The sequence below is a fragment of the Triticum dicoccoides genome, chromosome 7A (assembly GCF_002162155.2).
Source record: "Triticum dicoccoides isolate Atlit2015 ecotype Zavitan chromosome 7A, WEW_v2.0, whole genome shotgun sequence".
Taxonomy (NCBI): domain Eukaryota; kingdom Viridiplantae; phylum Streptophyta; class Magnoliopsida; order Poales; family Poaceae; genus Triticum; species Triticum dicoccoides.
Genome location: NC_041392.1, coordinates 241,013,451 through 241,037,368, shown reverse-complemented (window position 1 = coordinate 241,037,368; position 23,918 = coordinate 241,013,451). Strand labels below are relative to the sequence as shown.

At 48.6% G+C, this 23,918-nt stretch overlaps 1 protein-coding gene across 1 annotated transcript; it reads right to left on the bottom strand.

Moving 5' to 3' along the window:
- Positions 1-12,660: 12,660 nt before the first annotated feature.
- LOC119331686 (probable L-type lectin-domain containing receptor kinase S.5) lies at positions 12,661-16,433 on the bottom strand. The gene is made up of 2 exons (XM_037604848.1): positions 14,834-16,433; positions 12,661-13,851 (listed from the first exon to the last, which is right to left on the bottom strand). Exons 1-2 carry the CDS (start codon positions 16,173-16,175, stop codon positions 12,992-12,994), a joined length of 2,202 nt encoding a protein of 733 aa, XP_037460745.1. The 5' UTR covers positions 16,176-16,433; the 3' UTR covers positions 12,661-12,991.
- Between the last annotated feature and the right edge of the window lie 7,485 nt (positions 16,434-23,918).

The window sequence follows — 23,918 nt, the reverse complement described above, 5'->3', positions numbered from 1 at the left end:
TGCTTCGACGAGTACTCCTCGAGCTCGGCCTACCGCATACAATTCCAAGGATCAACAGTAGTAGCATACACGTCCATCTTCTGGGAGGCTTGGGTGCCAAAAAAGATGGAGATCTTCAGTTGGCTCATCCACCAAGAACTCCTACAATAAAATGATCGGTTTTAGTGTAGGAAATGGCCAAATGGTTATTTTCATCATCTCTGCATGCGGAGCCTCCTCGAGTCCTCCTTTCACCTTTTCTAGACCTGCCTTGTCGCCCTGGCCATCTGGTCTAGGGTGTCCCTACCCACCATGCCGCTTGAGATTGACAACCCCACAACATGGCAGCTAAAGAAGACAACCATCATCGACTCTGCTTCCGAAGATAATAGAAAATAGACCAAATCGATGATTATCTCTACTCCTAATGGAGGAGTCCGTACATCGTTCGTTCGTTCGTTCGTTTCCTCCCCTCCCATCGATCGAAGGAAGTCGCCAGCCCCACCCCTTGCACGATCTCCTCCACGTTTCCAGATTTCATTACTTTTTTCTTAGTCTCCAAAAAATCAGAATGCAATCCATCTTTCCTTTCATGCACATCTATCCTGTAGAAAATCGGGACACAGTCCCTTCCTTCCCATTAACACACATTTCTCCTTTCATGCAATTATCTCCTTCCCACTAATCTCTCTTATATGCCTTTCTCATAGTTATCTAGGACCTGCTCATTTTCATCCAATTCAATTTGGACGAAGGAGACTTTCGCTGCGACAGAAAGAGACGAAACAAACTGATCACCGCCTTCCCGTCTCCTTCAGAACCATGACATGGTCCTCCGGTTTTCCCGTGTCACCCCGTCACGCCGCCTCCGGCCAACCCATGTTGTGCCACTTTCACGCGCGCGTGTGTGTTACTCATGTGTGCTTCTAGCCGGCGAGAATACATCGAGTCTTCATGTACGTAAGTATCCAGCCACCGTAGGAATCAATCAATTCTTCATGTACGTAAGCATCCAGCCACCGTAGGAATCAATCGAGGCAGATGCATGTTGTATACGTGCACGCCTTGCCAGCATCCAATCGATCTGCTCCTAGAGCCAGCTTTGCACTACCTCGTTCATGTACTAAACCACTCGATAAGTCGACGGCTAGATCAGCCGTATACGAACAATTATATTGCATATTACATATACTACATAGGCACATACTTTGATGCAATTCTGATTTTATAGAAGGAGAAGAATAGATCACATGAATTCAGTATGCAGGCTAGGTGTAGGTGTCATCCAAGTTTTGTGATTGTTGTAAATGCACATCATTTGTAGCTTCTGCTATTCAAACCGCTATACCTTTTCCTTTTTTGAGATGTATCTCTACTTCTAATGGAGGAGTCCGTACGTCATTTGTTCGTTTGTATCCTCCCCTCCCATCGATCGAAGAAAGTCGCCAGCCCCACCCCTTGCGCGATCTCCTCCACGTTTCCAGATTTCATTTCTTTTTTCTTACTCTCCAAAAAATCAGAACACAATCCATCTTTCCTTTCATGCACATCTATCCTGTAGAAAATCGGGACACAATCCCTTCCTTCCCATTAACATACATTTCTCCTTTCATGCAATTATCTCCTTCCCACTAATCTCTCTTATATGCCTTTCTCGTAGTTATCTAGGACCTGCTCATTTTCATCCAATTCAATTTGGACGAAGAAGACTTTCGCTGAGATAGAAAGAGACGAAACAAACTGATCACCTCCTTCCCGTCTCCTTCAGAACCATGACAAGGTCCTCCGGTTTTCCCGTGTCACCCCGTCACGCCGCCTCCGGCCAACCCATGTTGTGCCACTTTCGCGCGCGCGCGTGTTACTCATGTGTGCTTCTAGCCGGCGAGAATACATCGAGTCTTCATGTACGTAAGTATCCAGCCACCGTAGGAATCAATCAATTCTTCATGTACGTAAGCATCCAGCCACCGTAGGAATCAATCGAGGCAGATGCATGTTGTATACGTGCACGCCTTGCCAGCATCCAATCGATCTGCTCCTAGAGCCAGCTTTGCACTACCTCGTTCATGTACTAAACCACTCGATAGGTCGACGGCTAGATCAGCCCTATACGAACAATTATATTGCATATTACATATACTACATAGGCACATACTTTGATGCAATTTTGATTTTATAGAAGGAGAAGAATAGATCACATGAATTCAGTACGCAGGCCAGGTGTAGGTGTCATCCAAGTTTTGTGATTATTGTAAATGCACATCATTTGTAGCTTCTGCTATTCAAACCATATTTGACCACTTCTGCTATTTATGTACTCCCTCCATCTCAAAATAAGTGACTCAATTTTATACTAACTTTAGTACAAACGCATGGATGATGTTTGTATATTTTGCCTTCTATACTACGAGGAATGTGTTGGAGCACTTAATGTATTTCATTTGCCATGGACTAACCACAAAACTTGGATCGAAGGAAGTCGCCAGCCCCACCCCTTGCATGATCTCCTCCACGTTTCCAGATTTCATTTCTTTTTTCTTACTCTCCAAAAAATCAGAATGCAATCCATCTTTCCTTTCGTGCACATCTATCCTGTAGAAAATCGGGACACAATCCCTTCCTTCCCATTAACACACATTTCTTCTTTCATGCAATTATCTCCTTCCCACTAATCTCTCTTATATGCCTTTCTCATAGTTATCTAGGACCTTCTCATTTTCATCCAATTCAATTTGGACGAAGGAGACTTTCGCTGAGATAGAAAGAGACGAAACAAACTGATCACCGCCTTCCCGTCTCCTTTATAACCATGACAAGGTCCTCCGGTTTTCTCGTGTCACCCCGTCACGCCGCCTCCGGCCAACCCATGTTGTGCCACTTTTGCGCGCGTGTGTGTTACTCATGTGTGCTTCTAGCCGGCGAGAATACATCGAGTCTTCATGTACGTAAGTATCCAGCCACCGTAGGAATCAATCAATTCTTCATGTACGTAAGCATCCAGCCACCGTAGGAATCAATCGAGGCAGATGCATGTTGTATATGTGCACGCCTTGCCAGCATCCAATCGATCTGCTCCTAGAGCCAGCTTTGCACTACCTCGTTCATGTACTAAACCACTCGATAAGTCGACGGCTAGATCAGCCCTGTACGAACAATTATATTGCATATTACATATACTACATAGGCACATACTTTGATGCAATTCTGATTTTATAGAAGGAGAAGAATAGATCACATGAATTCAGTACGCAGGCCAGGTGTAGGTGTCATCCAAGTTTTGTGATTATTGTAAATGCACATCATTTGTAGCTTCTGCTATTCAAACCGCTATACCTTTTCCTTTTTTGAGATGTATCTCTACTCCTAATGGAGGAGTCCGTACGTCGTTCGTTCGTTCGTTTCCTCCCCTCCCATCGATCGAAGGAAGTCGCCAGCCCCACCCCTTGCGCGATCTCCTCCATGTTTTCAGATTTCATTTCTTTTTTCTTACTCTCCAAAAAATCAGAACGCAATCCATCTTTCCTTTCATGCACATCTATCCTGTAGAAAATCGGGACACAATCCCTTCCTTCCCATTAACACACATTTCTCCTTTCATGCAATTATCTCCTTCCCACTAATCTCTCTTATATGCCTTTCTCATAGTTATCTAGGACCTGCTCATTTTCATCCAATTCAATTTGGACGAAGGAGACTTTCGCTGAGATAGAAAGAGATGAAACAAACTGATCACCGCCTTGCCGTCTCCTTCAGAACCATGACAAGGTCCTCCGGTTTTCCCGTGTCACCCCGTCACGCCGCCTCCGGCCAACCCATGTTGTGCCACTTTCGCGCGCGCGTGTGTGTTACTCATGTGTGCTTCTAGCCGGCGAGAATACATCGAGTCTTCATGTACGTACGCATCCAGCCACCGTAGGAATCAATCAATTCTTCATGTACGTAAGCATCCAGCCACCGTAGGAATCAATCGAGGCAGATGCATGTTGTATACATGCACGCCTTGCCAGCATCCAATTGATCTGCTCCTAGAGCCAGCTTTGCACTACCTCGTTCATGTACTAAACCACTCGATAGGTCGACGGCTAGATCAGCCCTATACGAACAATTATATTGCATATTACATATACTACATAGGCACATACTTTGATGCAATTCTGATTTTATAGAAGGAGAAGAATAGATCACATGAATTCACTACGTAGGCCAGGTGTAGGTGTCATCCAAGTTTTGTGATTATTGTACATGCACATCATTTGTAGCTTCTGCTATTCAAACCATACTTGACCACTTCTGCTATTTATGTACTCCCTCCATCTCAAAATAAGTGACTCAATTTTATACTAACTTTAGTACAGACGCATGGATGATGTTTGTATATTTTGCCTTCTATATTACGAGGAATGTGTTGGAGCACTCAATGTATTTCATTTGCCGTGGACTAACCACAAAACTTGGATCGAAGGAAGTCGCCAGCCCCACCCCTTGCATGATCTCCTCCACGTTTCCAGATTTCATTTCTTTTTTCTTACTCTCCAAAAAATCAGAATGCAATCCATCTTTCCTTTCATGCACATCTATCCTGTAGAAAATTGGGACACAATACCTTCCTTCCCATTAACACACATTTCTCCTTTCATGCAATTATCTCCTTCCCACTAATCTCTCTTATATGCCTTTCTCATAGTTATCTAGGACCTGCTCATTTTCATCCAATTCAATTTGGACGAAGGAGACTTTCGCTGAGATAGAAAGAGACGAAACAAACTGATCACCGCCTTCCCGTCTCCTTCATAACCATGACAAGGTCCTCCGGTTTTCCCGTGTCACCCCGTCACGCCGCCTCCGGCCAACCCATGTTGTGCCACTTTCGCGCGCGTGTGTGTTACTCATGTGTGCTTCTAGCCGGCGAGAATACATCGAGTCTTCATGTACGTACACATCCAGCCACCGTAGGAATCAATCAATTCTTCATGTACGTAAGCATCCAGCCACCGTAGGAATAAATCGAGGCAGATGCATGTTGTATACGTGCACGCCTTGCCAGCATCTAATCGATCTGCTCCTAGAGCCAGCTTTGCACTACCTCGTTCATGTACTAAACCACTCGATAGGTCGACGGCTAGATCAGCCGTATACGAACAATTATATTGCATATTACATATACTACATAGGCACATAATTTGATGCAATTCTGATTTTATAGAAGGAGAAGAATAGATCACATGAATTCAGTACGCAGGCCAGGTGTAGGTGTCATCCAAGTTTTGTGATTATTGTAAATGCACATCATTTGTAGCTTCTGCTATTCAAACCGCTATACCTTTTCCTTTTTTGAGATGTATCTCTACTCCTAATGGAGGAGTCCGTACGTCGTTCGTTCGTTCGTTTCCTCCCCTCCCGTCGATCGAAGGAAGTCGCCAGCCCCACCCCTTGCGCGATCTCCTCCATGTTTCCAGATTTCATTTCTTTTTTCTTACTCTCCAAAAAATCAGAACACAATCCATCTTTCCTTTCATGCACATCTATCCTGTAGAAAATCGGGACACAATCCCTTCCTTCCCATTAACACACATTTCTCCTTTCATGCAATTATCTCCTTCCCACTAATCTCTCTTATATGCCTTTCTCATAGTTATCTAGGACCTGCTCATTTTCATCCAATTCAATTTGGACGAAGAAGACTTTCACTGAGATAGAAAGAGACGAAACAAACTGATTACCTCCTTCCCGTCTCCTTCAGAACCATGACAAGGTCTTCCGGTTTTCCCGTGTCACCCCGTCACGCCGCCTCCGGCCAACCCATGTTGTGCCACTTTAGCGCGCGCGCGTGTTACTCATGTGTGCTTCTAGCCGGCGAGAATACATCGAGTCTTTATGTACGTAAGTATCCAGCCACCGTAGGAATCAATCAATTCTTCATGTACGTAAGCATCCAGCCACCGTAGGAATCAATCGAGGCAGATGCATGTTGTATACGTGCACGCCTTGCCAGCATCCAATCGATCTGCTCCTAGAGCCAGCTTTGCACTACCTCGTTCATGTACTAAACCACTCAATAGGGCGACGGCTAGATCAGCCCTATACGAACAATTATATTGCATATTACATATCCTACATAGGCACATACTTTGATGCAATTCTGATTTTATAGGAGAAGAATAGATCACATGAATTCAGTACGCAGGCCGGGTGTAGGTGTCATCCAAGTTTTGTGATTATTGTAAATGCACATCATTTGTAGCTTCTGCTATTCAAACCATATTTGACCACTTCTGCTATTTATGTACTCCCTCCATCTCAAAATAAGTGACTCAATTTTATACTAACTTTAGTACAGACGCATGGATGATGTTTGTATATTTTGCCTTCTATATTACCAGGAATGTGTTGGAGCACTCAATGTATTTAATTTGCCGTGGACTAACCACAAAACTTGGATCGAAGGAAGTTGCCAGCCCCACCCCTTGCGTGATCTCCTCCACGTTTCCAGATTTCATTTCTTTTTTTCTTACTCTCCAAAAAATCAGAATGCAATCCATCTTTCCTTTCATGCACATCTGTCCTGTAGAAAATCGGGACACATTCCCTTCCTTCCCATTAACACACATTTCTCCTTTCATGCAATTATCTCCTTCCCACTAATCTCTCTTATATGCCTTTATCATAGTTATCTAGGACCTGCTCATTTTCATCCAATTCAATTTGGATGAAGGAGACTTTCGCTGAGATAGAAAGAGACGAAACAAACTGAACACCGCCTTCCCGTCTCCTTCATAACCATGACAAGGTCCTCCGGTTTTCCCGTGTCACCCCGTCACGCCGCCTCCGGCCAACCCATGTTGTGCCACTTTCGCGCGCGCGTGTGTTACTCATGTGTGCTTCTAGCCGGCGAGAATACATCGAGTCTTCATGTACGTAAGTATCCAGCCACCGTAGGAATCAATCAATTCTTCATGTACGTAAGCATCCAGCCACCGTAGGAATCAATCGAGGCAGATGCATGTTGTATATGTGCACGCCTTGCCAGCATCCAACCGATCTGCTCCTAGAGCCAGCTTTGCACTACCTCGTTCATGTACTAAACCACTTGATAAGTCGACGGCTAGATCAGCCCTATACGAACAATTATATTGCATATTACATATACTACATAGGCATATACTTTGATGCAATTCTGATTTTATAGAAGGAGAAGAATAGATCACATGAATTCAGTACGCATGCCAGGTGTAGGTGTCATCCAAGTTTTGTGTTTATTGTAAATGCACATCATTTGTAGCTTCTGCTATTCAAACCGCTATACCTTTTCCTTTTTTTTGAGATGTATCTCTACTCCTAATGAAGGAGTCCGTACATTGTTCGTTCGTTTGTTTCCTCCCCTCCCGTCGATCGAAGGAAGTTGCCAGCCCCACCCCTTGCGCGATCTCCTCCATGTTTCCAGATTTCATTTCTTTTTTCTTACTCTCCAAAATATCAGAACGCAATCCATCTTTCCTTTCATGCACATCTATCCTGTAGAAAATCGGGACACAATCCCTTCCTTCCCATTAACACATATTTCTCCTTTCATGCAATTATGTCCTTCTAACTAATCTCTCTTATATGCCTTTCTCATAGTTATCTAGGACCTGCTCATTTTCATTCAATTCAATTTGGACGAAGGAGACTTTTGCTGAGATAGAAAGAGACGAAACAAACTGATCACCGCCTTCCCGTCTCCTTCAGAACCATGACAAGGTCCTCCTGTTTTCCCATGTCACCCCATCACGCCGCCTCCGGCCAACCCATGGTGTGCCACTTTCGCGCGCGCGCGCGTGTTACTCATGTGTGCTTCTAGCCGGCGAGACTACATCGAGTCTTCATGTACGTAAGTATCCAGCCACCGTAGGAATCAATCAATTCTTCATGTACGTAAGCATCCAGCCACCGTAGGAATCAATCGAGGCAGATGCATGTTGTATACGTGCATGCCTTGCCAGCATCCAATCGATCTGCTCCTAGAGCCAGCTTTGCACTACCTCGTTCATGTACTAAACCACTCGATAGGTCGACGGCTAGATCAGCCGTATACGAACAATTATATTGCATATTACATATACTACATAGGCACATACTTTGATGCAATTCTTATTTTATAGAAGGAGAAGAATAGATCACATGAATTCAGTACGCAGGCCAGGTGTAGGTGTCATCCAAGTTTTGCTATTATTGTAAATGCACATCATTTGTAGCTTCTGCTATTCAAACCGCTATACCTTTTCCTTTTTTGAGATGTATCTCTACTCCTAATGGAGGAGTCCGTACGTCGTTCGTTCGTTCGTTTCCTCCCCTCCCATCGATCGAAGGAAGTCGCCAGCCCCACCCCTTGCGCGATCTCCTCCATGTTTCCAGATTTCATTTCTTTTTTCTTACTCTCCAAAAAATCAGAACGCAATCCATCTTTCCTTTCATGCACATCTATCCTGTAGAAAATCGGGACACAATCCCTTCCTTCCCATTAGCACATATTTCTCCTTTCATGCAATTATCTCCTTCCCACTAATCTCTCTTATATGTCTTTCTCACAGTTATCTAGGACCTGCTCATTTTCATCCAATTCAATTTGGATGAAGAAGACTTTCGCTGAGATAGAAAGAGACGAAACAAACTGATCACCGCCTTCCCGTCTCCTTCAGAACCATAACAAGGTCCTCCGGTTTTCCCGTGTCACCCCGTCACGCCGCCTCCGGCCAACCCATGTTGTGCCACTTTCGCGTGCGCGCGCGTGTTACTCATGTGTGCTTCTAGCCGGCGAGAATACATCGAGTCTTCATGTACGTAAGTATCCAGCCACCGTAGGAATCAATCAATTCTTCATGTACGTAAGCATTCAGCCACCGTAGGAATCAATCGAGGCAGATGCATGTTGTATACGTGCACGCCTTGCCAGCATCCAATGGATCTGCTCCTAGAGCCAGCTTTGCACTACCTCGTTCATGTACTAAACCACTCGATAGGTCGACGGCTAGATCAGCCGTATACGAACAATTATATTGCATATTACATATACTACATAGGCACATACTTTGATGCAATTCTTATTTTATAGAAGGAGAAGAATAGATCACATGAATTCAGTATGCAGGCCAGGTGTAGGTGTCATCCAAGTTTTGTGATTATTGTAAATGCACATCATTTGTAGCTTCTGCTATTCAAACCATATTTGACCACTTTTGCTATTTATGTACTCCCTCCATCTCAAAATAAGTGACTCAATTTTATACTAACTTTAGTACAGACGCATGGATGATGTTTGTATATTTTGCCTTCTATATTACCAGGAATGTGTTGGAGCACTCAATGTATTTCATTTGCCGTGGACTAACCACATAAATGGGTGTGCTCAAGAAACAAATTCAGGCAAGCTACATGGGTCTGATATCTATTGTCGTAATCGGCACCTTTCATTATTATTGATATTGTTTTTACCTTGATTGTTTGTTGCTTTGCATTCATATGACTATTTAGGACCATACAAAAAATACATAATGGTCGACCAAACAAGGTGTATTCTCCCTATGAGTAGGCTTTTCTCAAGGTTGTTGTTTATTTGAAGGGCGCATATGCTTTTGTGGTGTATTCTCATTGTACCTTGATGAACTTCTTTTTCCATTTTTCGTATGCATAAAGTTTCAGGTTGAATACTCACTCAGACATCCCGCTTTTATGACCTGAAAAATATAAATAATATAATAATGTTAATATAAATAATATAATATATATTTCTATTCATGCACTATGTAATATGTTTATATATCTATTCGCAAAAAAAATGTTTATATATCATGAATCTATGGAGAAAGTTAGAAAAGAAAGAGGAAAAAGGCAAGTTTGATTTGGTCAAGAGAGATAAACCTTGAGAAAAAAACAGCGAAAAGAAGGAACGTAAGGATTTGTTGCTTTACTTGGCCAACCCTTTTCCATCATAATTTGATCCGAGGTTTCTTAGTAGTATTGGTGAAAGAAATCAAATAGAGTGAAAGCAAGGCTAATTTGCAAATAAATCAGAAAACCGAAAGAGGAATGAGCTAGGAATGAATAAAGAAAGGGAAACGTTTCTACCCGGTGCGCCGGCCAAAACTTTCGGCCGGTCCCACGCGAGCCACTCAATCGAGGCCATCGTACGCCTGGCGCGAGCCCCTGCCTCCGCCTTATCTTCTTTCTCCAATCCCCTTCTCTCTTAGCCGCATCCACACACGGGGGTTGCCGCGCTCTTGGTCTTCCTCCTTCAGATCCCGTCGTTGCCATGGATGCGCCCGTCACCATGCCCGCTCCCTTCGCCATGGCCGCGCGCGATGAGGCCAAGCACCAGGATGCCTCTGAAAAGCGAGCGGTGCTACAACCGGCGTCCAAATATGCTACGATCGGTCAGCCATAGTGCTACAATGGGCATAATTTTTTGCTACTACGGATGGTGACCGCGGTGACCACACTTGCAGATGCTGCGAACGCTCTGGATAGATGCTGGAACCGGCATGATTTTATGCTACTACGAGGTGGTGACCGCGGTGACACGCGCCCACAGATGCTGCAACCCACTCTTGTTAGATGTTGAACCGGCAACGAAAAATGTTGGAATTACGGTGTTCATTTGCTGGAACCGGCGAGGTGATTTGCTACAACAGAAGACGCTAATGTTCACGACTTGCACGGCGACTACAACTAGCGGCGACGACCATGATGTTCTTTTGCTACAACCGTGACCATGCTTTGCTACGACTATCATTAAAATCGTTGCCATGACGACGGTCGTGTGTTTGCGACCTGCACGGTGAGCTACAACTGGTAGCAGGCGGCTATAATGTTTTTTTACTACAACTATGTATCTGTTTTGCTTCATCCAGTGATGAAAATGTTGCCACGACGGCCGCCATGATTTTTCCATCAAAGAGATGTCTTCGTTGATGGCGACAATAGACGACGAGCACGACGAACAGGGGGGCGACGGTGGCGACACCGGGGTGGCCGTTAGCCGCGGATGAGCGCGAGGTGGCGGCACGGGTGCGAAGTGGCGGTGGCACGGGCTGGATCCTGTGCGGGAGGAAGGAGAGATGCAGATCTAACGAATCTGATTGCTCCAACCGGACGGCTGCTAGGCGACCGACCCAAATCTAGGCCGGTGCACCGGTGCAGATCAGTGCCCATAAAGAAAAGAGGAAACCCATCAAGCTTCCCATCAACATATCAAGCCTACGATCCCGGACAGAAGGAGTAAATTTGTCTACGTGTGACCAAATCAAACTTTCCATCAACATATCAAGCGAAAAACAAGGGTTTTTACGCTAGGGATTCTATGTCGCCAGCCCATCTTTCGTTCGGATGTGGTCGACTCAAACGACATTGCCTTGATTGCTCATCGACCACAGACACAAAGGTGGCTCCCCCACCATGACTATGTATGAAGTCTCGATTGCCTACACCGGACACCGGGCTACGTCGCGCGATCTGGCTTATTATCCATCCATGAGCATGCAACATGACGCACTGGCGTCCCGGATGTCGACATGTGATAGAGGCCGCAAAGACCTGGGTTGTTGTATTGACGACAATTGTCGAGGATCACTAAAGTCATAGCCATTGATAATCTCGCCACCCTTCTCCAGGCAGTAGCGGATATATACCAATATACCAATGACGTCAAAACATAGTTTACGCCACCATGGCCGATGACAATCGGCCTCACGTTACCTCTCTTTAGATATTGTTTCATCCCGTAGCTAGGGGTGGACTAACGAGCAGCTCGGCTCGTTAAGCTCGTACTCGTTAAACTCGTGCTCGTTAAGGCTCGGCTCGTTAAGCTCGTTAAGATTAACGAGCAGAAAACCCTGCTCGGCTCGGCTCGTTTGAAGTTCGTTAAGCTCGTGAGCGCTCGTTAACAGATTATAATATGTTATGATATACATGATGAATGTGTACGTATGGTTTTCAAGATGAAATATGATGACTACAAAAAAAAATGAAGTAGTTTGTTGCCTCATATGTCGATTAGATTAAATAGATGGGCTGAGATGCTACAAAAAGTTGGTCACATAAGATAAAAATATGTGTTGTGTTGTTGCTAACGAGCTTAGCGAGCTACTCGTGAAACTCGTTAGCTCACTCGTTAAGCTCGTTAAGCTTAACGAGCTATAATCAATGATTGGCTCTGTTCATTAAAAAGCGAGCTATGAGCTTAACGAGCCGAACTATCGAGCGCTCATTAAGCTCACGAGCTACGAGCTTTTGGTCCAGCCCTACCCGTAGCAACGCATAGGTATTTAGCTAGTACTAGTAACTTGGGGGATATAACAGGAACACAAAAACTGCACATTTAGAGGAGAAAACACCGCTGCAAATGGCATGATAGTGGACATCAGACGAGATCTAAGATATATGGCGTTTGACGGATGCAAAATGCCTTGATACCCCTTTCAGGGATCTGACATGAAAGACCGGCCTTGGGCACTGTTTCCGGCGTTTTTCCCTTTCTCTCTGGACCTTTTCCTTGATATTCGGAGTGTGCCTTTTCTGAGGGAAATGTTACAAATCCAAGGCCAGTTTTTAAGCATGGCAAATTGAACTTTTCTATGACAAATTATGTTGTCGCGAGTATGATTTGTCATGCGTGCTAAAATACATTGTCATCAAAAATCTGCCGTTCGATTCGTAGCGAAATCTTTTACTTCAATTTGTCCCTGCTTAATACAATGAAGCCAGCGACTGCTCGATCTTAAAAAAGAAAAAGAAATACTGTTCGCGCCGCTATCTAGAACAGAACCCAGCAGACTTGCAACTTTGCCTTCACAAGAATTGCACTAACCCCCCAAAAAAAAACCTCCATCGAAGGGTACACAAAGTGGACAAGAAATGCAAGAACAGTTCCCGTTAGAAAGATAATTACAGATGAGCAATTTTGAGAAAGCCAAAAAGAACGTAGGTGACTTCGGTTTAGACAATTACTCCAGAGAGACGGTGGCAATGCGAAACCGACGTGTCAAACCAGTGAACCGGAGGTGTCCTGCTCCGGCGCCGGCGCGTGGTTCTGGCTGCCCCTCGCGAAGTTGCCGCTCCACGTGGACGTGGACGTCACGACCGTGCTCGACGTCGATCCCGCCGTCGTGGACATGGTGTCGAATCCTCCGTCCGTCGCCGGCCACACGAACGACGGCTTGAACGGCGGCACGGCCGGCGTCGGCATGGAGCGCAGCAGGATCTGCGAGATGGCCTGCGCCTTGGGCCGCTCGGCGGGCGTCGGGTGGCTGCAGGCCAGGCCCAGCATGAGCAGGCGCTCGGCGTCGTCCTCGTCGAAGGCGCCGTCGAGGCCGGGGTCGACGGCGTCGAGCGCGCGGCCGTCGCGGTGGAGGCGCCACACCCAGTCGACCAGGAAGTGGAAGCCGTCGATGTCGCAGCGCGGGCGGCGGCCGCAGACGACCTCGAGGATGACGGCGCCGAAGGCGTAGACGTCGGACTCGCGGGTGGCCTTCTCGGTGTGGAAGCACTCGGGGGCGATGTAGCCGACGGTGCCGTGCACGCCGCCGCCGGCCTCCTCCGTGTAGGAGGTCTTGTCCGTCTCGATGGCGCGGGCGAGGCCGAAGTCGCCGAGGCGCGCGGTGAAGGCGGCGTCGAGCATGATGTTGGAGGCCTTGAGGTCGCGGTGCACCACCCGCTGGTCGAACTGGTCGTGCAGGTAGTGCAGCGCCGACGCCACGCCCTGGACGATGCCGTACCGGAGCTCCCACCCCAGCGGCTGCCCCGGCCGCGACCCCGGCGCCGAGCTGAACAGGTGCTGGTCCAGGCTGCCGTTGGACATGTACTCGTACACCAGCAGCAGCTCGCCGTTGTCGTGGCTCCACCCTGCACCGTCCGTCCACCCATGTTAATTAATTAGTCTACTACTTACTCTTCATCTCTCACTCGCTAATCTTTTTGTTGTGCAGTGAGAATGTTGGACGAAATGTTTTAGATCATCAGATTCTTGTTAAAATCTTGGAGAAAGGAATATATAGATCTTTTATTTTTATTCTGTATTATGAAGCGAATAGATAGATCATGATGGGCATTGCTTGTAATGAGGTGTATCCATGAAACCATCCAGTGCTTTTCTTTTCGAAAAAAATGAAACCATCCAGTGTGATAATTGAGCAAGATGTTCTTTTTACTTAAAAAAGGGGCAAGATAAGATTGTTAATTAGGGCATGTACAATAGTGGCATATGGATACATATGCCCCATGACAAAAAGTAATTTGAAGCATCTATATTTATTTATTTTTTCAATGCAAGCTACTATTAGTGAGCCTCGTTAAGAAATAGAAAATAAAGACTCTAATACACATACATCTCTACTTTCACTCCAACCTTTCCAGTTTTTGTCACCAGACCACATTTTTTCTCTTCAAGCACCCGCCTCCTGAAAAGGATCTCGCTTCCCTATCCAAACCTACTTTACGTCATATCCGATCCTACATGATATACGAGGCATCACCTTGAGCCTATGCATTATACATGCACTTAAGCATAATACAGACTGGGAAAGCTTTGGTTGGTCTGCGTTTGACGCCATGAACGCATTCAAGCTGTAAAGTTCAACTAAAGTGAAGGGTCAAAGCATTGTTGTGCAAGTGTGCACATGCATCAAGCTCCTAGGAAACCGAGCAAACCCGGTTCAAATTGGCCTTTGTTAATGGCGACACGAATTGGCCTTTGTTAACGGCGACACCCCATGTGCAAGAATCACGTGCCGGAAAAACGATAAGCGAATAAAGAAATCATGTGCAAGAATCAAGTTGTAAACCGCGTTGCGGCGGCGGCCGGAGGGGGGAGGGGGGGAGGGCTTACCGACGAGGCGGACGAGGTGCTTGTGGCGGAGGCGGTTGATGATGCTGAGCTCGGCGAGGAAGTCGTTCTGCCCCTGCGTGCTCGCCCGCGAGAACTTCTTCACCGCCACCTCCACCGCGGTCCCCGCGGCGGCCGGGTTGCTGTGGTCGTCGGCCACCGTGCCGCGGTACACCACCCCGTACCCGCCCTGCCCCAGCTTCATCCGCTCGTCGAAGTTGTTGGTCGCCCTCCGCAGCTCCCGGTAGTCGAACTCCCGCGGCCCGCCGGCGAGGCTCCGGATCATCGTCCCGGTGATGGCGCTCCCCTGGTCGCGGCCCAGCTTCCGCCGCCTCACCACGCACACGTAGTACCCCAATGCGGCGGCGGCGCCCAGCGCGAGCACCCCGACGGGCACCCCGACGGCGAGCCCCAGAATGAGGCCCCTGTTGTTGCTCGGCTCGTCCAGCTTCTCCACCGTCATGTTCCACGCTAGGACGCAGTTGAGCTGGTACTTGGTGCCCGTCGACGCGGCGAACCCGAGGTAGGACCTCTCGGCCACGGTGGCCCCGAGGTCCAGCGGCGCGGCGAGCACCGGAGACGCGGGCTTGGCCGCCTCGAAGTCGGCCATGTACACCGTGATGTGGCGGGCGCTGCCGTTGTAGTCGATCCAGACGTTGTACTTGGCGGTCTTGACCGGCGAGATCTCGATGCCGCGGGGCGTGAGCGAGGCGTTGGCGACGGAGACGACGCTGTTGACGTTGAGGCCGACGTGGTTGTCGTCCGGGTCGTAGGGCTGCTTCTCGGTGTCGAGCTCGACGGCGACGACCTGGTTGGCGGCGCTGCCGTCGGTCGTCGCGTTGGTGAGGCCGAGGAACCCGCCGTAGCTGCCGGCGGGCGGCTCGCCCGCGGACGGCGCGATGAGGAACGCGATCCCCTCCGCCGGGTCCGCGCCCGACGGGCGGAAGACGTTGACGGTGAACACGGTGCGGAACGACGCGACCTTCTTGCCGCCGGCGCTGGCATTGCCCTTGCCGCCGCCCTTCTCGAGGCGCCAGAGCCTGACCGGGGCGTAGTAGAGGACGCGGCCGGACTTGTTGGTGAGGAAGTGGGCGGCCTCGTTGCCCGTGTCCGGCGTGATCTGGAGCGCGCCCTTGGTGATGTCGGCGTCGCCGACCACCGTCAGGTTTTTGCCGCGGTACTCGGGGTGGAAGTTGGAGAAGCTGAACTCGGTGACGCTCCCCGCATCCAGAGTATCCAGCGAGCCGCCATCGGCGGTGGCGTTGGTGGCGAGCGAGGTGGTGGAGCCCGAGCTGGAGGAGGCCAGGACGAGGAGCGACAGTAGTACGAGGAAACGCACGGCCATTAATGGCGAGCCAAGAAAGAGGCCGAGACGAGACGACCTCAACAGCGTTCGCGCCCGTGCGTTTCCTTCAACTGGACGCCGTGCAGTGCACTGCCCGAGCCGCGTCCGTATTTCTACCCCGCGAGATCAGATTCTGCCGCCGCCGGTTTGGATGAATGGGAGAAAGGCGAAAGTCACAGGGAGAAAGGGTTCTCTCGCGGTCGCAAAGCCACGTTCACACAGGTGTCGCCTTGCGGAGGAGAAGCAGAGAGGAAGGCGCCGGCGGCTTCCTGGCTTATCTCCTGCCCGAATTTACCTGCGTCGCTTTTCCGTAATCTTTGTGAGAAGTCTGTAGTAATCGGAGTGGAGATCTCATTGGACGGAGTGATAGCAATGACGTTTTTGCCATTTCTTGCCTGTTTTGGCAAGTTTGCCGGTGATGTGGTAGTAAATGTACTCCTACTGGCAAGTTGATAGCAATACCATTTTTGCTATTTCTTGCCTGGTTTGGCCGGCGTGCTGGTGGTGTGGTAGTAAATGTACTCCTACGAGCATCTACAGTCGGATTTGACAAATTAAACCTCTCAAACGCCCACGGACGCGGTCGAAAGTCGCTGACAACTATGCTTGCGCTGGAGCTTGACATTTAGCGCCATGCTGATTCGCAACTTCGGGTCGAAGCTCAGCTCGGCCGAATTATACAGCAAGACAAGAAGCAAGCTTCTGTTTAGGGCCGTGCGATCGGTGTAGAGCGCTGTTTTTCGGAATTTTGGACTTGTTTTTCGGGAACTTTGGGCTGTGGTGCTACTACTGGTAGTAGTATAATGCTTAACCGGAACAAACTCTACGGCATCAGACCCTCTCTCTCATTGGTTCTCAAGAAGGAGAATGTGCTCTCACACGAGGAACGAAGGTGATGCTCCTTGTACTCTAGCAGTATCACTAGTATACTGCTTAGCCGGAATAAACTTGAGCACTCTGCGGCACCAAACCCTCTGCTCATTGGTTATGAGCAAGGAGGTTTGTGCTCCTCTGACCAAAGGGACGAAGGTGGATGTGGATTACCCGGCCGTCTTCACCAACCTTCAATACAGTACGGTACCACCACCCATCATTGTTTGTTTCTTTCTTTGTTCATTCGACGGCATATCGCTGTCTGCTGCTGTACGTGAAACGGAACAAGAATGGGACGGCAGAAGGTGTTGTTCACGGACGGGTGGCCGCCGAAGGGAGGGGCCTGACCACGGGTCAACTGAAGACCGGACGAGGGTTTTCTTGCACCAATCCTGACGCACTGACATGACGCATGCCACCAAACGTATATGAGTCCTTCATATTTTGTCGTGTGTGTGGCACAGCTCGAGTAGAGATCCCGAGGAAACCCATCTGGAAAAGCAGTGCTACACACACACACGGACGACAGCTCTGCACACGATTTGTGAAGATGGATCAACTCATCCATTAGATTAGACCATTACGAAAATCGGCACAGGTGAAGACATGCATCGTTCGGATTTCGTCCGTACACTGTCGTGTGCGGAGCAGTTTCGCAACTAGAATAGTAACAAGGATTCGGATGGGAGAAGAATTAGAACAACTCCAACGCGGCGATTCAAACAAACGGTGATTTTGTTCGCTTTTGTTCGTTTGGGTCGGTTCGGCGGACATACGTATCTGCTTTCGCGTTTGGGTCGGTGCATGCGTCCAACGCTGACCCGACTCATTTTTTAGTCACACGAAAAAATAGAACACAAATACTTTGAAAATAGAAAAACATTAATGCCGGCCGCAAAGGCCGGCGAGAGTCCACGCATCCACATTTATATTAACTAAAACATTAATTAAACCTAAACTACAACAAGGCGCGCTGCCCTAGGCGTCCTTGTCGTCGACGTCGGGGGTGGTGAGGTCGACCAATGTCGGCGCCAGACCGGCCCATGGGAACGCCGTATTCCAGACTCTGGCGATGTCGTCTGTCGAGGGCTGTGCCGTTGCTAGCTGGGCATGGCGCGCCTCCTCCTCAGTCTCGCGGCGCTTCTCCTCGGCATCGCGCTCCAGCTGCTTGAGGTACTCGCCCTCGCGGCGCTTGAGGGAATCCTAAATTAAGGGGTCCTCGCGCGTCCGGACTATGTAATATGGGTCAGACTAATGGGCTATGAAGATACAAGATAGAAGACTTCCTCCCGTGTCTGGATGGGACTCTACTTTGCGTGGATGGCAAGCTTGGCGTTCGGATATGTAGATTCCTTCCTTTGTAAACCGACTTTGTACAACCCTAGGCCCCTCCGATGTCTATATAAATCGGAGGGTTTAGTCCGTAGAGGCAATCACAATCATACAGGCTAGACATCTAGGGTTTAGTCATTATGATCTCGTGGTAGATCAACTTTTGTAATCCTCATATTTATCAAGATCAATCAAGCAGGAAGTAGGGTATTACCTTCATAAAGAGGGCCCGAACCTGGGTAAACATCGTGTCCCCTATCTCCTCTTACCATCGACCCTATACGCACAGTTCAGGACCCCCTACCCGAGATCCGTCGGTTTTGACACCGACATTGGTGCCTTCATTGAGAGTTCCGCTACGTCGTCACTAGAAGGTTCGATGGCTCCATCAATCATCTACAACAATGCTGCCCTGGGGGAGGTTTTCCTCCCCGATCAGATCTTTGTGTTCGGTGACTTCGCACTGCGGGCCAACTCGCTTGGCCATCTAGAACAGATCGACAGCTACGCCCCAGGTCACCAAGTTAGTTTTGGAAATCTGGACTATGTCGCTGATATCCGAGGAGACTTGATCTTCCAAGGGTTCACGACCCCTACCTCCGCTCTGGCCTTAGATCAGGAGCGCATCACCAGGTCCGAAGACGGGATTACTGAGCCCGCCGGACTATCTGCGGCCACTAAGCCCAGCACGGGAGAATCGGAGGAAGTAGTGCCGTTGGCAACCATCAGGAAGCCGGACTCTTCTCCGGACACTAGCTCTGAACCCTCGGAGTCAGCATCGTCTGACCCGGCCAAGGAATTTCCCTCCCACCGTACTCCACGGGTTTCCTTCCCCCTGGTCAAACCTCGCCTTTAAGTGAGGCTCTGGACTTGATGCGATCCCTCGTCATTATAGAGAAGCAATGTCCGAACTACGCCCAGCCCGGACTAGGGGCTGAAAGCGGGGAATTTTACGTCCCACCCACCACCCACTTCATAGCCACTGTGGAGGACTTAACTGACATGCTCGACTACGGCTCCGAAGACATCGACGGTATGGACGACGATGCTGGAGAGCAGCAGGCCGAAAACCCGCTGAAAGTGCGTTATATCGACTAGAGGGGGGGTGAATAGGCAATTTTTAGGGAAGTCTTCAAAACATGTAAGTTTTGAAGACAAACGATAGAACTGAACCTATTACCATGCAGTGGAAGGTAGACTACACTAGGCAGACCATAGTCAAGTATTCAATGAAGTGAAAGCACAATGACTAATAGCTGCTAGGCAGTAAAGATCAGATACACAGTGAAGGCAAATGGATAAAGCAGATAGGCACTGACGTCACAAGAGCCAACTGTAAATAAAGAGATGGAAAGGATAGAACCAGTGTGTGTGTGAAGACAAAGGTTTGGTAGACCAGTTCCAACTGCGGTGACAGTTGTACGTCTAGTTAGGGCGGATAGGTATATTTAAACCTGAGGACACACAGTCCCGGACACCTAGTCCTGAACACGCAGCTCGGGACACTTAGTCCTCACCGTATTCCCCTTGAGCTAATGTCACACAGACCTCGCCCAATCACTCCGGTAAGTCTTCAAGGTAGACTTCCAAATCTTCACAGACTTCGTTCACCGGCGATCCACAATGACTCTTGGATGCTCAGAACGCGACGCCTAGCCGGCTGGAGGATTCACAGTCCTCAAGTGTAATAAGTCTTTAGATCACACATACAAGAATACTTAAGTGATGCCTAACACTCTTTGGCTCTGGGTGTTTAGGGCTTTATCCTCTCAAGGAATTCTCTATCAAAGGCTTCGAGGTGGGTTGCTCTCAAATGACAAAAGTCGTACTTTAACTCAGAGCAGCCAACCGTTTATGGTTGTAGGGGGTGGGCTATTTATAGCCACTAGGCAACCCGACCTGATTTGTCCGAAATGACCCTGAGTCACTAAGGAACTGACACGTGTTCCAATGGTCAGATTTCAAACACACATGGCAACTTTACTTGGGCTACAAGCAAAGCTGACTTGTCCAACTCTGAACAAGATTCGCTTTCATAGTCTTCACTTGAAGACATAGGATTTTGGTTAAGCATCACTTCAGTTATTCTGACTGGTTCTCTTGGACCCCACTTAACAGTACGGTGGTTCTTATGACTCAACAAAGAAGAAAAAGAACTACGAAAGATCTAAGCCTTCGCGCTCCATAGTCTTCATGCAATGTCTTCTCTTGCCATAGTCTTCAATATGAATGTCTTCACATACCACCTTTGACTTTAATGTCTTCATACATTTTTAGGGGTCATCTCTGGTAGGAAAACCGAATCAATGAGGGACTTCTACCTGTGTTATCCTGCAATTCTCACAAACACATTAGTCCCTCAACTAGGTTTGTCGTCAATACTCCAAAACCAACTAGGGGTGGCACTAGATGCACTTACAATCTCCCCCTTTTTGGTGATTGATGACAAACTAGTTGAAGTTTTCAACAGGGAATATAATATGTGAAATTTGTAAAGGATAAGGAATTGTCTTCATAAGTTGCAAGGGCTCCCCCTGAAGATGTGCATATAAGTAATTTGCTTTTGGAATGCAAATGCACATGGCAGGTTGTACTTGTGGAGATCCTCTTCAACTTATGATGACAATTCATTATGCATGAAAAGTATGTGGAGATAATGACATGCATAATGAAAAATGGACGTCTGCAAAATGATCTAAGTGCGGAATTTATCGTCGCACATGCGGAATTTATCATCGCATCACAGAATAGCAAATAAGTAGCAGACGACCATCGAGTTTAAGTGTTACAACTCAAAGAACCAAATGTATCAAAATGAGAGTTGTAAACACTAGGAAAAACATAAAGTAACCGCCCATATGGACCCGCTTGAAGACTATCAAACTCATATGCTTCTCCCCCTTTTGTCAGTAAGGACCAAAAAAATTTGAAGACATAGAGCATCTACTCGTTCCCATGAAGAGTAGGTGAAGCAGCAAGGTCGTCGGTGGTGTTCGGCGATGCAGAAGAACTTGGGGAAGTGTCGATGCGTGCAGAAGGAGGAGGCGGTGAAGTAGCATTGTCTTCGTCCTCGATCACTCTGGAATTCACAGTTGTCGCGGAGGAAGAGAACTCAGAGTCTTCAAGAGATGGAGTTTGTCGCAGCACAGTCCTTCGGGGAGGTGTGGAGTCAAACTTGAAACGTTCAGAGAAGCCATCCTCTTGAAGATCATCCTCAAAACACATAAGCGTCAGCCCTTTTCATGTACGCCGACAGGTTTCATGGGCAACAAAGTCATTCTTGGTGGCAAGATTGCGAATGCGGTTGACATCCACCAAGAAGCTTTGCATTTGGCGCTTCAGCCAGTCATGATGCCTATCCTGTTTCTGATGAAGAGCAACCAGAAGCTCCCGGTCATTGAGAACACGAGATCGCTTCTTGGGCCATTGGGCAATAGTGCTTTCAGTGGCTTCAGTGAGGGCACGATGAGGTGCATGTGTAGTACCAGCCAGAGGATAAACACGAGTGACTGCTTCAACTCCTTCAATGTTCTGAGAGAAACTTTGATGCTCATCACTCTGAAGACTAAGAGGCTCCTTGTCAGGCTCTGGATAGATGGCTTCAACGGACATATCCACGTCAGGCAGAAAGATCCGATGATTGCGAGCAGAGGGCTGATATGAGATAGCTGAGTGGAGTTTGATCAGCCGCATTATCCATGGAGCGTAGAACTTCAAGCCCAAAAGATCAGATCCTGATACAGCAAGTTGGCGGATGAAGAAGTCTTGTGCATTGAAGCATTTGCCGTGAAGAATATAGAAGACCAAAGTCTTCATTGCATCTTCCAGCTTTGCATGTGGAGAATGTCCTTTGATGGGCCAGAGAGTTCGCCTTATAATGTGATAGATAGTCCTTGGCAGATACTCAAGGTCTTCAACAAAGAACTCCTTAGGATATGCAGCATCTGGAGTCAAAGGCTTCATCATGCTAAGCATCTGACTCATGTTCGGTTCAGGCTTTTGAAATATGCTCTCCATAGCTTCACTGTGAAGCTGACAACCAGGTTCATAGAGATCTCCAGGAGTGGGCAGACCAGTGAGCTCAATGATATCAAAGGCTTTGGCTTCGTGATGAACATTTCCGGTCATCCACTCAAGGATCCAAATCTTCGGATCTCTGTTGTAGCCACGTATGTGAAGAGTGGCATAAAATTGGAGCAGCAACTCTTCGTTTCAGTGCTCTTGGTTGGTGATGAAAGGCAACAATGCAGCCTCTTTGAAGCAATCCGGAGCTTCTTTCAAGCAGGGCAGACCAGTTATTGCTTCGGTGTCAAGACGCATATGAGGGAAGATGTAACGCCCCGAGACCGATGTGCCAGGTGTCGTTCAGTTATTTGCTGTTGTTGCCTTGCCTTTGCTTGCGTGTCATGCATTGCATATCATGTCATCATGCGCATTTCATTTGCATACGTGTTCGTCTCATGCATCCGAGCATTTTCCCCGTTGTCCGTTTTGCATTCCGGCGCTTCGTTCTTCTCCGGTGGTCTTTTCTATCTTTCTTTCATGTGTGGGGATTAAACATTTCTGGATTGGACCGAGACTTGCCAAGCGGCCTTGGTTTACTACCTGTAGACCGCCTGTCAAGTTTTGTACCATTTGGACTTCGTTTGATACTCCAACGGTTAACCGAGGGACCGAGAAGGCCTCGTGTGTGTTGCAGCCCAACACCCTTCCATTTTGGCCCAAAACCCACCTAACTCTACTCCATCATCTAGAGCGTTCGATCACGATCGCGTGGCCGAAAACTGCACCTCATTTGGACTCTCCTAGCTCCCTCTACCTATAAATATGTGATCCCCTCCGAATTTTTCGCGCAGTCCAAACCCTAACCTTCGTCCACCTCGCGCCGCCGGACAATCTCGTCCGCGCCGGACATGTCCGCCGCCCTCAGCCACCTCACTCCGACCAACCGGAGAGCGCCACCTCACCGTCGCCAGCGCCCTCACCCACTCAGCTCGCGCCACCTCAGCGCGCCACCCTCTCTCTCCTCTCCCTCCACCGCGCCAGACCCGCGAGGCCCATCCACAGCCCGCCTCGCACCGCACCGGGCCCGAGCTGCCGCCGTGTGCACACAGCGCCGCCGTCTTGCTCTGGATCGGGAGGAGCCCGATCCCGTAGCTGCCTCCGCCCCGAGCGCCTCCCCTCGCCGGACTTGCACCGCCGGCGACCACTAGCACCCGCCATCCCAAGGGAGCCGCCATGGACGAGCTCCACTTCGCCGGCTTCCGCTTCCCCGAGCGCCGCCGGCTACCTCCGTCACCGGATCTGGGATCCCCGTGGCCAGATCCGTCCATTCCCGCAGATCTCCGCCGTGCCCGCCTGCCGGAGTCCCTGCTGCCGCCTCGCTGTTGACCTAGAGTGCCGCCGCCCTGTTCCTGTTCGTGCGCCAGGCGCGAGGACGACGAGCGCCTCCGCCTCCTCCCTGCATGGGCCCAGCTCCAGCCGGCCCGAGTCCGGCCCAACGCGCCGCCCCCGCCTGGCCTGCCTCCTACACGCCAT